Source organism: Solanum tuberosum, unplaced genomic scaffold, assembly GCF_000226075.1.
Source record: "Solanum tuberosum cultivar DM 1-3 516 R44 unplaced genomic scaffold, SolTub_3.0 scf00021, whole genome shotgun sequence".
Taxonomy (NCBI): domain Eukaryota; kingdom Viridiplantae; phylum Streptophyta; class Magnoliopsida; order Solanales; family Solanaceae; genus Solanum; species Solanum tuberosum.
Genome location: NW_006238947.1, coordinates 1,132,261 through 1,148,975, shown reverse-complemented (window position 1 = coordinate 1,148,975; position 16,715 = coordinate 1,132,261). Strand labels below are relative to the sequence as shown.

The 16,715-nt window shown below is 38.2% G+C and overlaps 1 protein-coding gene across 3 annotated transcripts in view; it reads right to left on the bottom strand.

The window, feature by feature from the left end:
- Positions 1 to 15,984, bottom strand: part of LOC102591066 (uncharacterized) — a 22,597-nt gene extending 6,613 nt beyond the window's left edge. For 2 of the 3 annotated variants that reach the window (XR_001472675.1, XM_006341012.2), the window contains exons 1-11: positions 15,788 to 15,984; positions 11,497 to 11,983; positions 11,087 to 11,178; positions 7,789 to 7,953; positions 7,311 to 7,695; positions 3,576 to 3,694; positions 3,410 to 3,482; positions 3,112 to 3,332; positions 2,987 to 3,031; positions 2,288 to 2,342; positions 424 to 615 (exon numbers count right to left, since the gene is read on the bottom strand). Coding sequence is in view for 2 of the 3 variants with exons in the window: in XM_006341012.2 (XP_006341074.1) it covers positions 424 to 615; positions 2,288 to 2,342; positions 2,987 to 3,031; positions 3,112 to 3,332; positions 3,410 to 3,482; positions 3,576 to 3,694; positions 7,311 to 7,695; positions 7,789 to 7,953; positions 11,087 to 11,178; positions 11,497 to 11,983; positions 15,788 to 15,828 (1,875 nt within the window). In the remaining variant the exon portion in view is untranslated. The remainder of the gene's footprint in view (positions 1 to 423; positions 616 to 2,287; positions 2,343 to 2,986; positions 3,032 to 3,111; positions 3,333 to 3,409; positions 3,483 to 3,575; positions 3,695 to 7,310; positions 7,696 to 7,788; positions 7,954 to 11,086; positions 11,179 to 11,496; positions 11,984 to 15,787) is intronic. The other variant, XM_006341011.2, reaches the window with a different exon arrangement.
- Between the last annotated feature and the right edge of the window lie 731 nt (positions 15,985 to 16,715).

The window sequence follows — 16,715 nt, the reverse complement described above, 5'->3', positions numbered from 1 at the left end:
CAAGTGCCCCCCCCCCCCCCCCCCTAAGTTGCTCGGACTCTTCACTTTCGATGCCGCACCCGTGTCGAGTTCTTCAAATACACTACTTTTGGAGAATTAGACACGCACCCGTTGACATTTTTGAAGAGTCCGAGCAACATAGACCCCCCCCCCCCTCCTCCCCAGCCCCATGTCCATTAAAAGGCCAAAAAAATGAAAATAAGAGTAACCCCACCCTCCCCAAATAAGAAAAAATTCAAAAAAGAATAGTTAATAAATCATCTAGCGCAGTTACACTCCAAGGACCAGAATAAGATATGCAATGGTTGAATACAAAAAATACGGTGCAATTTTATGAAAATGTCAGGACTGAGCAGGACAATTCTGAGATGGCAAAAACTTGGTAAAACTTTCTTCTTTTTGAAATGAACTGCAGAAAGATACCTGCTGTAGGAAAGCTGCTTTCGTTCTAAATGAAACCTCAAGAAATTCAGCCTCTTTTTTGATTCTACGAATCCTTTCAAGGTCAGAACATGCAGCTTTTAAGTGCTCCTTCTGTGAACTAGCACTTGACATATGCAGCTCCTGAAGCAATACCTCTAGCCTTACCAAAGCCTCTTCGACACTCTCCAGTGCCTAAAATGAAATGCCCATAAACTGTATCTTCAGATCCATAATTTAATCCTTGAGATAGAGGAAAGAGGCACCTTACAATGTGTCATTGAAATCAAGGTGAAGCGCTTTGATAAGAAATAGCAACTGATACAAAAAACAAGATAATTGAAAGAGGCTGATTGCCTGTTACATCTTATAAATCAAGAGAGGAAGGCTATCTATCTACACTTTGTTTGAAAAAAAAAGAAACTGCATGATTACTTTTGTTTGGTATCAAGAGAACACTGAGAGGACGAACCTAGTAAAGAGAAGTTAGAGCAAAAAAACTTCATTTGAGTAATAAAGCCTGGGGAAACCAATTGAAGAGGAAGGTCTAACTCCCTCCTTCTCTTTCGCATATAAAGGCTTGTGGCTTCTAATTTCAAAAAATATTATCTAAATCCAACAAGTACCAACGGAAGTCTCAACTACTGTATCCTCCTATCAAGAGTAATACTAATTTAGAACAATCAGAGGTTGCGATGATTCTTTTGTTCTATTAGTATTTCTTTTGGTCATTTTGTTTTTTGTAGATGTTGTGGACAAATATAAAAATAGTGATGCTTCCTTTCTAGGGGCTTGAACTTTTTTGATGGAGAGCAACACCTTAGAAAGAAGACAGATCCTAAATTTGAGCCTCAATGCCATTTGTCATCAAATAACTCTACATGTTTGGTCATGGGGAAAGATCTCGACCTGCACTTATAAAGGTGTGTGTTAAGAACAACTATAAATTGAGAAAGGCTTCTATCCGCTGAAATTTTAAACTATAAGAAAGTGGTCTCAGGATTCAACCATACAATTAAATATTGAGATACCATTTTTTTCTATAACTTGGAAATATAAGGAAGGAATAACCATATGAGAGCAGGAACTGGTAAGCCACTAGGACACATGTTACTTCTCCATTGAGGTCCTGGAAAGTAGTTGGTTGGATACTGGACTTATAGGCTGTCATTTAATACAAGCACTTCATCAGTTTCTTCGCTTGGTTGGCAGTGAGGAGGAGATTTTGACAGCTGGGAATTTGATGGAGAGTAGTATTACATTGCTGGTGCTTTAGGTGCAAACGTTCAGACAAAGACGTTGATCACCTCTTATTGCTTTGTAAGATGGCTAAATAATTGTAGATTCACTTCAGGATTAGTTTTGGGGCCTCTGCTAATTATGTACTGTTACAACAGCACTTTATTAGTGCTGGATTTATAAAATTATCTTGCCTTTTTCAAAAAGAAAAAAAAACTAAGATGGCTACATGATTGTGATGAGTAGTCTTGAAATGGCCCCGTGTGCAACGGATAATGTTGTGTCCAAAGAAGGATGTGCTACATAGCTCGGCCTTTAGACTAAGGAAGAGAACATGTAGGTCATGGGATTTTCCCTTTAGCATGTGGATTCTGTGGAGGAGAGAAATAAAAGAGCTTTTGAGGGAACAGAAATGACTTTGTATAGCACGGGACATTACGTGTTGTAGGTTCTTGCTTGTACACGGGAATTTTCACAAAACAAAAAAAATATTTACCTTATAAAAAAAAAAGTTGAAGACTCTTTATCCACCTTTATGTCCAAAGGAATTGGAGAGACGCTCTTCGAGATTATCACATGGCATGAGGATAAATACAACAGAAAATGCTTCAATTATAAGAGGTAATACCTTATCAAAGGAATCTGTTTCTTTCTTGATCTGTGAATAAGCTCCTGCGCGAGTCCTGTCCATGTTTTAAAGCATTGTTAGCAACATGATTTTCATATCACATGTGATTGAGTTTGTATTGCCATTGCATTTGACCAAAGTGCCATAAATTATTAGAATGAAATGACTATTACGATAAGCAAATAAACTATAACTACGAAAAAAGAAAAGCTAAGGAAATTAAATAAGTTGGACTTACTCAGGCCATTTAAAATTTAGTGAAAAAATACAGTAATTTAATGCATTCATCACCCAAAGGTGTGGCTTATAGGTCAATGAATTGGATACTAATACCTAACAGACTAGGGTTCAAATCTAGCATACTCTGATACCATGTGAAATGGTTTATATCGATCCATCTAAAAGATTAAGTTGTTAGAGAAGAACACTCCTATTCATTTATTTTAGGTCTTCAACAAGGTAGACCAAGTACAGTACATGTCAATGGTGCAAAGTTTGTGTATGTTTCGTGAGAGATATAATTAGTTCCACGGCGATTAGGATCAAATATAGATCAGTCTATATCTGTTAATAGGAAAACCACCTGTCTAATGCCTTTTACAGACGGATGAAAATAATGATAACAGTCAGAAACCACAAAAAGGGAGAGTAAGGAAGAGGGGAAGAGGAAGAAAGTAAACATTTTCTTATTTAACTTACTTCTCAATTCCTAGATCTTCCCTGCACTTCTTAAGTTTGTTGTGCCTGAAACATTCATGTTCACAAATTGTTACTAACTCCTGTATATTCACTTAATTGATTGGATTTTTTTCCAGCTTTCTTACCCAGCTGAAAGGAATCTTGCTGCCTTGACGTGAGAAGGGTTCTCCAGCCATTTACTATATTTGATAAAACTCTGGATCCAGTAAGAGCACACGTCTAATACTAGTGGAATAGCTTCTAAATTTGGAGGAACTTCTTGTTTACTTTTGTGCCCAGTATTGCGGATAGAATTAGCAGTAATGCCTGGATAAAAAGGAAGCCAGTCTAGCTCTTCACACACAACCTATCATGTAAAGATATTTCAGCTTTATGTGCCAAATAAATACGTCCTAATGACAATTTCTTCATAAGAATGCTAACCTCCACGTACAGTTGATAAGAGCTTATGGATGCAAGTTGAGGATAATATAATACACTGCCCCCAATCAGATACCTGTTAAAAATTCAAAATGAAAAGTTGGATACAATGGAGCGTATTATCAGTATAGACTAAGATCAATAAATGAGGAACACAAAAATGTGTTACCTAATTAATTCTTCAATCGGCTCATCAAGAGTATCAAATCCATTTTCAGAAAGAAAAGCCTTTGTGCTTCTACCCAAAGCAATAAAGAAACCAAATATGGCCAGATCCTTTTCGAGAACCTGTATGATGTATCAGCAATAAATATAAAAACCCGACTGCGATGTACAAAATGCACATAGGAGATGGGTTGTATAAGGAATCATCTCAGTGGAGACCTGAGTACATAAATGTGCAATGTCCTGTCCTAACAGAAGAAGATAATCAAGCTCTACAAAGCAACTTTGAGGAAAGTGAAGTGCTGAGATGTCTGAAGTTATGTGCTGTTGACAAAGCAGCAGGTCCAGATGGTTTTACTATGGGGTTTTTTATTAAATGTTGGGATGTGGTAAAGCAAGACATCATGGACACCTTTCAAAACTTCTATGAACATGAAGTTTTTGAGAAGAGTTTCAATGCAACTTTTATAGCTCTTATAAGCAAAAAGAAAGGTGCCAAGGAGTTGCAGGACTTCAGGCCAATTAGTCTAATTGGTAGCATCTACAAACTTATCTCCAAAGTTCTTACTGAGAGGCTGAAAAGGGTGGTGGACAAGTTGGTAGACTCACAACAAATGGCTTTTGTTAAAGGGAGACAAATAATGGATGCAGTTTTGATTGCAAATGAAGCAGTTGACTCCAGAAATAGAAGCCAGGTGTCCTTTGTAAGTTGGATATAGAGAAAGCTTATGACCATGTTAACTGGAAATACTTAATGAAGATGTTGAACCTGATAGGTTTTGGGCAGAAATGGTTGAACTGGATAAAGTTTTGCATATCAACTGTAAGATTCTCAGTACTCATCAATGGTAACCCTGCAGGTTTCTTTCAAACCCAAAGGGGTCTCAGACAAGGGGATCCCTTGTCACCTTTTTTATTCCTGATCACTATGGAGGGTTTAAACAACATGATAAAAGCTGCTAACTTGAGAGGATGGATAAGGGGTTTTGATGTGGCCAGAGAAGGTACTGAGAGACTAGAAGTCACACACTTGCAATATGCAGATGATACCTTGATTTTCTGCGATGCTGAGGAAGAACAACTGAAGTATCTAAGAGTGATTCTGGTCTTATTTGAAGGTATTTCTGGTTTGCATATCAATTGGAGGAAGAGTATGATGTATCCTATAAATGAAGTAAACAACATGAGTTGTTTAGCATCAATTCTGGGTGGTGAAATAGGAGTTCTGCCTACTATATACTTGGGAATGCCTTTGGGGGCCAAATCCAAGTCCATAGACATATGGAATAGTGTGATTGAGAAGTGTGAGAAGAAATTGGCCAAGTGGAAGTCTCAGTACTTATCAAAGGGGGGTAGACTGACCCTTATTAACTCAGTACTTGATGCTTTGCCAACCTATATGATGTCCCTGTTTCCTATCCCACCAGGGGTCATTAAGAGGTTGGATCGTATCAGGAGGAATTTTTTGTGGCAAGGCAACAAAGAAAAGAAAAGTTTTCATTTGGTTAAATGGGAAGAAGTCATGACAAGCAAGGAAAATGGAGGTCTAGGAATAAAGAATTTGAAATTGCAAAGCAAGGCTCTTAGTATGAAGTGGTTGTGGAAGTATGCAAACAACAACCAGATGCTATGGAGGGAAGTAATTGGAGCTAAATATGAAAAAGAGGACAACTGGATAACTAAAGAAGTAACCACTCCTTATGGTGTTAGCCTCTGGAGGTCCATCAGAAGCTTGTGGAATGAAGTTAAAAGTAACTCAAAGGCAAAAGTAATGGATGGGAATAAGACCAGATTTTGGAAGGACATTTGGCAGGAGAAAGGCAACATTGAAGATCTCTTTCCAGACATCTACAACCTAATCATGTTTCAACAAAGTACTATAGCAGATCTTTGGTCACCACAAGGATGGAATTTCATTTTCAGAAGAAACCTTAATGATTGGGAAATAGTGAGAGTTGCTGAATTCTTAAACACTGTGAACACTTTCACGGGACTACAGCCAGGTGAGGATAAATTATGGTGGACAGGAGATGACAAGGGAGTGTTCAAAGTCAACAAATCCTACAAGTTGATGGATCAGACAGATCAACAGTGCTCAAGTTGGCCTTGGAAGCAAATATGGAAGAGCAGAATCCCTCACAAAGTCTCCTTTTTTGTCTGGTCAATGGCTAAGGAAGCAGTCCTTACACAGGACAATGTTATGAAGAGGGGGAGAACCCTGTGTTCTAGGTGCTTCCTATGTGGTGAAACATCTGAGACTGTTAACCATATATTTTTACATTGCAAGTACACCCATCATCTGTGGAGAATATTCCTAAGCCTCAAAGGCATCTCCTGGACAATGCCCAGGAAGGTGGCTGAGGCATTACTATGCTGGGAGGAAGCAGGTGTACATGCCAAGGATAGAGGTAGATGGAGAATTATCCCGATGCCAAGGATAGAGGTAGATGGAGAATTATCCCGATGCCAAGGATAGAGGTAGATGGAGAATTATCCCGATGCCAAGGATAGAGGTAGATGGAGAATTATCCCGATGCCAAGGATAGAGGTAGATGGAGAATTATCCCGATGCCAAGGATAGAGGTAGATGGAGAATTATCCCGATGCCAAGGATAGAGGTAGATGGAGAATTATCCCGATGCCAAGGATAGAGGTAGATGGAGAATTATCCCGATGCCAAGGATAGAGGTAGATGGAGAATTATCCCGATGCCAAGGATAGAGGTAGATGGAGAATTATCCCGATGCCAAGGATAGAGGTAGATGGAGAATTATCCCGATGCCAAGGATAGAGGTAGATGGAGAATTATCCCGATGCCAAGGATAGAGGTAGATGGAGAATTATCCCGATGCCAAGGATAGAGGTAGATGGAGAATTATCCCGGGGGCTATCTGGTGGGCTGTTTGGAAAGAAAGGAATTCAAGATGTTTTGAGAGCATAGAGAACAATGTGCAGAAAGTTAAACTAAACTGCATTTTACTTTTAGTCTTTTGGTGTAATCAGTTATACTCTAATGACACTGTCTCTATTATTGATGTGTTAGACTCAATTTAGACGTAGAGAAGTGAAATCAGGAGTACTCTTGTATATAAGGTTACAGTACGACCCATGTACTGTTTTGTAATATAATACAAAGTTACCAAGTTCAAAAAAAAAAATACATATTCAAGTGGGAAACGTGTGAGGCAAAGGCCTCACCTAAAGGTGTAGCAAAAATTTTTACATTTCATACAGCTTTTCTGCTTTTCCTATGCCACAATCAATCTATCCTTGATAGGAGACTCATATTAGCCTCAATACGTATCACAATATATTGATTAGTCCTTCACTTGGGCCCACTTTCCCCAGGATAAGGTTCACAAACGATGTTTATACATCTGTCATCTGTCATCTGTCATCTGTCACCATTTCTCAGGACATTTTAAGAAGTGCCAAGTGAAATGACTGCCCATGAGGTGTTCCACAGGCTAACATATTCCATTACATTGACATACTCAAAATTTACCAACCATTTATTAGAATCACTTTACATCTACAAGAAAAACTTATAGCGAGTAATATTAGAATTTTAAATCAATGGAATGTATATACATATACAAAGTAAGTTGCAGAGGGACAGAAACTGACTATTTTGCTTGTTCTAGCTTATAAATGTACCACTATCAGTCAATATTCATGAGTCATGTCTTTGAAGAAAATTCGAGTAAGGTATCAAATAAGTAAAAGAGCTTGGTCTAACCTCGATACTCTCACTTGTGGTGAGTCTGGACCATATTCTCTCTCGATCTATAGCTCGTTGAAGCTGCTTTTGGACAAGACTCACCCAGAATATAACCTCTTCAGTTCCTGAATCATTTCGTGCTGCAGCTCTGGGACCAAAATGGACAAGAAATTCTCTACGCAGACCAATAGGCTTCACGGAATGATAGGCCTGTCGGAGAGGAATAAATTCGACAAGCATGTCCATCAATCTTCCAAGTGTGTCCGGAACAAGAGACGAGAATTGTGTACACGACAGTTTTGCAGCACCAAGTTTCATAATCGCAGCAACGCAACTGAGTGCAAGCATAAGGAGTGATACATCACTGGCATTTCGAGGAGATAAAGATGTTTGCTTTCTGGTCCTGAACAAAGAGGATCCTATTTAAGCATCAATTAATACACAAATAGCTATCCAGGATATTAATGTATTCATGGTTCTTTCAGTAAGTACATACTCTGCAGTAGCAGCAGCAAATTGCTGATCCTTCTCAAAATAATTCACAAAGGTGGTAACCACTGCTGGAATTTGCTCAGACCAAAACCATTCATAAGCTTCAGGTTGCTTGGCTAATAAACTATCTCTAATCAAGCTCTCCAAAGGAGCAGATTGCCTTGATAAACTTCGTTAATGCAAAAAGTACATTAGATAATATGTTTCAAATCAAAATGACAATAGAGAGGTAAATGAGCCCTCCACGTCAAGCACACTAAAAATAGATGAGGCTGAACCAACACAATAAAAAATGTAAGCAACAAAGTCTACTAGTCCTTGGGGCCAAAAGTTCACAAATGCAAGTTTATGATATCAATAGCCTCCCATGGTGCCCAAATGACAGAATTGTCTAAGCAAAGAGCGTGTTAAAGTACATTTCAAGCTTCTATGCGCAAAATACCAATTCTAATTTTCACCACCAATATAAAATCCACAAGAGACAAAATTAGCAATACATAACATCTGGAAATTGAAAATAAAAATAAAAAAATAAGTCAAGTTTTTCAATCAAGTGACGTTTATATTAGAGACGAAGAGGTTGGCAGAAGGAACCTGCAGTTCCAAACTAAAAAGTAATGGGAGAACATCCTACAAGTTTAGCTAACTTAATATATGCATGATACATTATGATGCAGCTAGTACATTCGCTGACATATACCAGAACCCCAGTTAATCATTCATCTACATGGTTGTGGAGGTAAACGTCAACAATCATCTTAAATCCTAGGACCAATATTAGAAAATGCACAAGTAAAACAAAAACTCATAGCACTGAATATTCTCTGCTGCTCTAGAGAAAAGAAAGAAACTTGATAAAGGAATTATAAAAGAAGATGAGACTTCATCAAAATAATTATAATGACTCTCATCAATGTTACAAGTGAAAATTGGCAAAATGTTCATTCAAGATCCTAGCATTATATAGGTCGGAAATAGACTAGAGTTCCATGTTGTTAGGTGGTGAGATAGCTAGAAGTGTACCACACTGAGATATGTAAAAATAGTACTATGTGATGAGGTATAAAGGATACAGGTGTTAGCAAACATAGAGATGGAAAGAGATAGATTTTCCCCAGCCTTTGTCAAATCAATTATCATTCGTTCTTTAATGGAATACGAAACGGGAAGAGCTACGGCTATCAGGAACGGGTGACAGCCTGTGACTAAAAGATCTGACTATCTATGAATGAACAGGAACAGAATGATAATCGACGAGATGAGCCTACGAAAGATTTCAAGCTCAGACTAAGATGATTAGCATCCTCACTTACGCAATGAAATTGAGTTGATGGAGTAGCCAATGCTCTTGAGTTATTATCTTCGGTATCGCCTTCTTTCATCGTTAAAGGAGCCACAAGGCACTCAATAGAAGGATTGGCTCTGACTATGGGTCAGAACTAGCTCTTGGAATGGATTCTTTTTTTATTGAAGGAGCGGGACAGAAGAGAACCAGAATCATATCCTCAGACATTCAGTCTGATCTTATCTGTGCTGTCGTCGATCATAGTTGTAGTGTATTAGATTAGTTGTCCATCTCCCTTGCCATGTTAGAACAACAGTCTGGCCTGTAACAACACAACCTGAAAGGAAGTCACTCCTAATAGGAAGTTTCTAGCCATCTTTCTTGAGGAGCAAGAAAAGAGAGGAAATGAATCCTTATCCGAAATATTATGTTGGCCGAAATACCAATAAAAAAGAAACTATGTTGGCCAATTTTTTTCGTTGGTTTTGTGCTCCGTTTACGACAATCGTACTATCGTCTGCAGCAAACTACTCAACAATAAAAATATTTAGCATAGTTACTCCAGAGTTTGGCATATGATATGGACTACTTTTACTTATTAAAGTACGATTCTGCATGGAACATGCTTGCTTGTCACGGATGCTGATCCGCTTGGTGGGTAGGTGCTCAATAGATGTCAGTCACGGCCTACAGTGATTGGGTCGTGACAGGCAGCAAAATCAGTTATTTGTCCCCAGCACAAACGCGTTTTGGCTATCAAAATTGCTTGACAATACCACTTTCAACCTACATATCCCAACAAGTTTATAGGTTGAAAATCTTTAATTTTACTGCATCCTCCTTTATAATTTAAGTAATAAAAGAAGCATTACACTCTTTTGTAAAGGTGCCCCTCTGATGAAAATGATTGAGAGCTCTCAGAAGTTCTTCTTACAGTGGCTCAACATTCTGGAAGGTCACTAAAAATTAACCTGGTTGCGGAGGCTTTATTAGGAGCAGTTCGAAAAAATGGGACTCTTCGTATAGCTCCCAAAGCCATTCCCAATTATTTTCTTTTTTATAATCTTGAAATCCTCAAGGGTTTACCAGTTGCGCACAATTCAGAAAACGATGTATAATAAGCCGGCCCCTACTTCACCAGTAATGAAACGTTCTTATAGAAATGATAGACATATTGAAAACCACAAGATTCTAATGGTAGTTTAGATAAGTTATACATATTTAGCCTATATGCAAAAAGTTTTTCTTTCTTACCTAAACTCCACGCTCCCAATCAAACACTGTCATAAAACACAGATGTAGATAGTATTTATTATGTATGAAATACATACAGGGAAAGGGTTACTGAAATGAACACATTGTCAGAAAATTAAAATGGGAAGTATGACAATGTTTTAAGGATAGAGATTAATTTTCTTGTAAATCAAATCTGTTCACTATGTTTAGAGTTCCAACACTACGTGTATATACTTCTACCTTGCAAACAAATCAGAAAAATGGGGGCCTTTGAGGAAAATGTTTCTCATCAAAAATATTTTCCACAGGAAATGATATACCTTAGGAAGTAATTTTCTGGATCATTTCTAATATTTGGTAGGATATCAAAGCAAGTGACATGTGGAAAACAGTACAAGAAATAAGGGATGACAACAGTGTGCTATTGATATCTTTGAGTATTAAAGGCTGACGACAATATATAAATGTTAATTGAAACAAGTGATAAAGTGAGAGTTGAAATATTTGTTAAGGAAAAAGACTTCCGTCCATATGTGAGAGAATTCATTTTCCTTCTTTTGTTGGAAACCACTTAAACTTGTAAAAGACATTTTCACAATTTAAGGTGACCAAATAAAGAAAAATTGGGAAACTATTTTCCAGCGCATGCAGTCTATGCCCTATATGTAGTCAAAATCATCAATTATGCATCACTAGTAGATTGCAACAAGCAGAAGCCTATGCTTCTGACTCTTGGTACACAGTTTTTCCATATTACATTGAAGAGAGTAAAATGAATTACCTCCTCTGCGTGAAAACATTAATATCATTATCTCTTTCATCTCCTCGAGATAAAATCTCATTTGCTGCTTGCAGTAGAGAGTATACAGATGCCTGAAAAGAAGTTACAATGAACTCCACCATATCAGAAAATAACATCACACAGTGCAAAAATGAATCTCTACATAAAACTACTGGTAATGAACTGAAATATAACCCATCAATAGCCCAGAAATCAAAATTCCATGGTAAGTACTTTTAATTGTCTATTCTTTGTCAAAAAAAAAGCTTTATCAAAAAATTATCTATAAGTGATTCTCACCATTAAAAGATCTGTTTTCAAGTTTGTAATGGGGAAGAACACACTGAATCTAAACACTAACAAAACATGTAGAGCAAGGTACAAAAATGAAGGCTATAAAAGTTACCGACCTGATAAGATAGCACCTTGATCCAACCAGTTCTATCACCGCCCAACCAGGCAGTTGAAAACCAGGATACCCTAGATAATGAGCCTTGTTGTCTAAGTCCCAGCTCAATTACTCTTGCAGCATCATGCAATGATTGGACAAGTCCAGAACTGTTCTCTTCACCTTGCAGAGATAAATCTAGTTTTAGTCTCATATCCTCCATATCACTGCTGGTAGTTGGTCTGGAACTGCCATTGACTGACACACCATCCTCAGCAGAAGCAAAAGGCAAAAGGTGTAATATCCTTGATGTTCGAGGATTAATCCTACGTTTCATAGAATCAGATGTGCAGTTAAGATCACGATTTCCACCCTGCAACAAATAAAATTTTGTGTGGCATCTCCTCCTTGTATTGCACTGATTGTATATCAGGTGATCCAAGCCTACTACTTTCCTGCTGAAATAGTAGTTTCTCACTGCTTTAACTGAAGGCCATGGACTAGAAGAACTGAAATATAAGAAACACAATCAGCCAAAAGTTAATGTAACATTAAGAAGAATTTAATAGTGATAGATCCAATGGATACAAGATATTGTGGAAACTCCAATTTAAGTAGTATAAGAATGATTAACTAGGACTTTTTCTGCTAAACATTTACTAAATCAATGATCAGCAATCCTCTGTATCTATGATCGACAGTCTTTCAGGTCATTGTATGAATCTTCAACTTAGAGATCAATATATTAATCATCAGATCTCTTTGTCAATGTCAGGACACTATAAATCAAGATGTCATTCAGGATAAACGGCTGAAACTTCAAAAAAATAAAATGATAAGTAATCAAAATAGTTTATAAATGCTTGCACTAAGCCAGTGCGAGAGAACATAACTACAAATTGTGTAGATCCCCAATTGTATCTAAAATTGCATCAACCTCCTGTCCAATAACCAGGTTGCACCAAAAAGCTAGAAAAATAAGACATCTTTGTTTTAGGCTATGCAAATTTCTCCTATGGCCTCCAAAGATTTTGTCATTTCTTTCAAGTCAAACAGTCCACCAAATGGCTTGAGGGATGGTATTCCAAATCTTTTGTGATTTCTTGCACATCCATTCTTTGTTCTAGCATTGCAATAGCTCCCTAGGGGATTTTGGTATGGACCAGGACATGCGTAAGATTGATAAAAACATGCTCCACAGCTGAGTAACAACTTTACAATGCAAGAAGAGGTGGCCAACATCTTCACACATGGAGCACCTACTACAAAACTGAACTTTCCTCTTTTGAAGGTTGGAATGAGTGAGACTAGCCTCTCTAACCACAATCCAAGAGAAGTAGGAGACCTTCAAAGGTGCCTTGCTAAGCCAATTTTTTTCCCAAGGCCAAAAAACCCTGTTGTTGCTTAATTCCAGCTCCTGTAGCAGCCTCTGACTGTGACCTTTAGATGTCCCTTCCATCTAATAGAATCAGCTTTGTTGCAGTCTAAAGCTATGTTGCTTAGCAGCTGAAGCAAAAGACATACTCGTTCTACTTCCCAATCATTACCTTCCTTCTAAGAGAGAGATTTCACCCTTGTGTTGAAAAAAATCCCGCAATTACTACATTGTGATGAGTTGATAGTCTAAAAGTATCCGAGAATTGCTCTTTAAGAGGAGTGTGGCCCAGCCATACATCTGCCCAAAACTTCATTTCCCTTCCATTAACAACAATGAAGCCCATATTAGCCACAAAGTTGTTCCCAGCACCCTTTAATATGCTTCCAGACTCCCATGCCATGAGGTGTTGTGGCTACTTTGGTGCACCATTGATTCTCCATAGAGAACTTTCCAACCAAGGTTCTCCTCCAGAGTGATTGATCTTCCTTATTGAATCTCCAGTGCCATTTCAATAATAAACTTTCATTGCGACGGCCTCAGGTTCTTGATTCCCAACCTCCTCCCCCATTCTCATGTCTTTAATAACTGTAATCCATTTTACAAGGGCAAAGAATTACCCTTGTTTGTTACCATTCCAGAGAAAGTCTCTCCTTAATTTGTCCATACGCTTCAAAATTGAGGACTGTGCGGCGAAAAGCGACATAATGTAGGTAGGCAGGCAGTGCACTAAGAACACTGTTGATCATAGTGATTCTACCATCAAGAGAGAGGTATTGTCATTTCCAATTCGTCAACTTTTTCTCCATCTTTCAAGTACGTCATTCCAGATTGATAATGATTCGTATAGTGAAACTTCAAAATTAAACCCATCATTCAAGATGTCACAACTTCAAGATCATCATTTCCGGACACATTAATGCAGGGAAGTACCACAAGTAGTTAGTAAACACTAGCCACGATCCAAAATCCAAATTAGGGATAACATATGGGAAGGTTTGGGGTGAAGTGAAGAACAATCCAAGTTCGGGTGGTGCTTAGTAGTTTACTTTCTTTTCTTTCTTTTTTTTGATAACTGAGAAATCCGCTTTCCCAACTTAGAAACTCGGCAGATAATAGCAAAAATACATCAGCCCTCTACCCTGCTCCACTTAAATAACAAACTTGGTTCACCAGTCAGGATTCAAACCCATGATATGCGTCGAACACATATCCCCCATTTGTAAAACCAATCAAGATTTATTTTCTTGAGCCAAGGGTCCTTTGGGAACAGCCTCTCTACCCCACAAAAGTAGGGGTAAGGTCTACGTACACCCCACCCTCCCTATACCCCACTTGTGGGACCACACTGTACTACTTTTGCTGTTGAACTTGAACCAAAGCCTAAGTGTGTCGCGCATTAGCAAGACCGTAACAAACAATTTTCTTTATTCCTAAGCTTGTTATAACTCACAACTGGAGTAGATAAAGTAACAGATTCAAGTTTTTTTTTTTTTTTTTTTTTTTTTTTTATAACCGAGAAATCCGTCTGTGACCCGCCCTTTGGACCAATCACAGCCTTCTAAACTCGGTGGATAATGGGCCCGCCCCTCTACCCTTCTCCACTTTAAATACCGGGGCTTCGCTTTGCATGGTGTGGGGGCTTGAACCTGCGACCTAAGCCACAAATCCTCCACCTTTTGCCACTTGAGCTAGGCCTTGGGGCATAACAGATTCAAGTTTTTTTTATTTTTTTTTTTTTTTGATAACCGAGAAATCCGTCTGTGACCCGCCCTTTGGACCAATCACAGCCTTCTAAACTCGGTGGATAATGGGCCCGCCCCTCTACCCTTCTCCACTTTAAATACCGGGGCTTCGCTTTGCATGGTGTGGGGGCTTGAACCTGCGACCTAAGCCACAATCCTCCACCTTTTGCCACTTGAGCTAGGCCTTGGGGCATAACAGATTCAAGTTTTTTTTTTTTTTTTTTATAACCGAGAAATCCGTCTGTGACCCGCCCTTTGGACCAATCACAGCCTTCTAAACTCGGTGGATCATGGGCCCGCCCCTCTACCCTTCTCCACTTAAATACCGGGCTTCGCTTTGCATGGTGTGGGGGCTTGAACCTGCGACCTAAGCCACAAATCCTCCACCTTTTGCCACTTGAGCTAGGCCTTGGGGGCATAACAGATTCAAGTTTTTTTTTTTTTTTTTGTTAACCGAGAAATCCGTCTGTGACCCGCCCTTTGGACCAATCACAGCCTTCTAAACTCGGTGGATCATGGGCCCGCCCCTCTACCCTTCTCCACTTTAAATACCGGGGCTTCGCTTTGCATGGTGTGGGGGCTTGAACCTGCGACCTAAGCCACAAATCCTCCACCTTTTGCCACTTGAGCTAGGCCTTGGGGGCATAACAGATTCAAGTTTTCCTTTAACTAAATGAGAGAGAGAATGTGTTCAATCTCAGGCTACACTGATATAAGAAACTCGTATGCAGCAGAATTCAGAAATAAGTTTAGTAACTGACAAACTCCAGCTTTACAACAAAACCCTTCCATAATAAGATACCTCCCACCAGCAACAAGTACCCGTTAACTCTGTCCCCCAAGGCTATGACACATGTGAAATATCACCTAGTATTTTTTTTGTCTCAGCTAGAATTCGAACCTAAGACCTCATAACACTCAACCACTTCACTATGACTCAAAACATTTTACCAGCACAAAAAATGGTCAGTTTTACTCATCATCCAAATATTACGGTAAATTTGATAAATATTATTCAAACAGAAAGCAGAATTTCTAGCTGAGCAACTTATTGAGTTAATTTAGGTTTAGCATCAAAAAATCCTACTTAAATGATTTACAGTTGCAAGTTTTCGAATCAATTAACGATTCAACATGATGATAATCAATCAATAGCTAGAAAACTGAAGCAGATTATACAGGATGAAAATCACCTAGAGGAAGGAAGATTCTGATGGTGGAGCTTCAACGACATCAGCTTCAAAGATGCTTTTGAGTGTTCGAGAAGGGAGAAATAAAACGATTAACTTTTGTCAAGAGAAATGAAAATGCAAGCTGAAAGCTTTTTGTAAATAGACGTGACACAAAGGGTTTATCCGTAGACGTGGGGAGACAATTCATCACATAATTCCTATGTCTCCATAACTTCACATTTTATTATAGTGCTTTTTTTGCTACCCATCTCTTGTTTCGTATTTGTGTGGGAGCTCGATTAATTTCAATGCATATTATTTAGGTCTTATTTTATAATTGATATCTATATAAAAGTTTAATTAATTCAAATTCGCATCAGGTAATTCATTATAGAATTGTCCTTCAGAATGGTTCAACTGGTTTGGAGGGTGGTTATCCATACAGATGATTCAGAATAGATCCCCTTAATGCCTTCTAAGTCGAGTTTGTCGCATAGGGCTTGTCTAGTGCGGTTTGCAGGCTATTACACAGCGGGAGATTTATGGTTTACCCAGTGTGCACAAAGTGTTTACCACAAAGTGTTCACCCGAAGGGCAGAGACTGTGACAGAGGTTGTAACGGATCAGATTATCCTAAGGTTCCAAAAAAAAACACTATAGAATTAAATTGCATCGCATGTAAATAATAGAGTTTCATAATTTAACAATATTATCTTATTATATTTATCTATTTAAATTATTATTTTTGGCGATATTATAACTATAACTCACTTTATATTGAAAACACTTTGATATTGAGTTGACTATACACACTTACAACCAATTGGGAATTAAAATTCATCAACCCAACAATGTGTTTTAACATGAAGAAAGTAATAGTTTAGATAGATTACAAGAATGATGGCTAATCGTATTTTAACACGAAGAGAGTAATAAATAATTTCACATT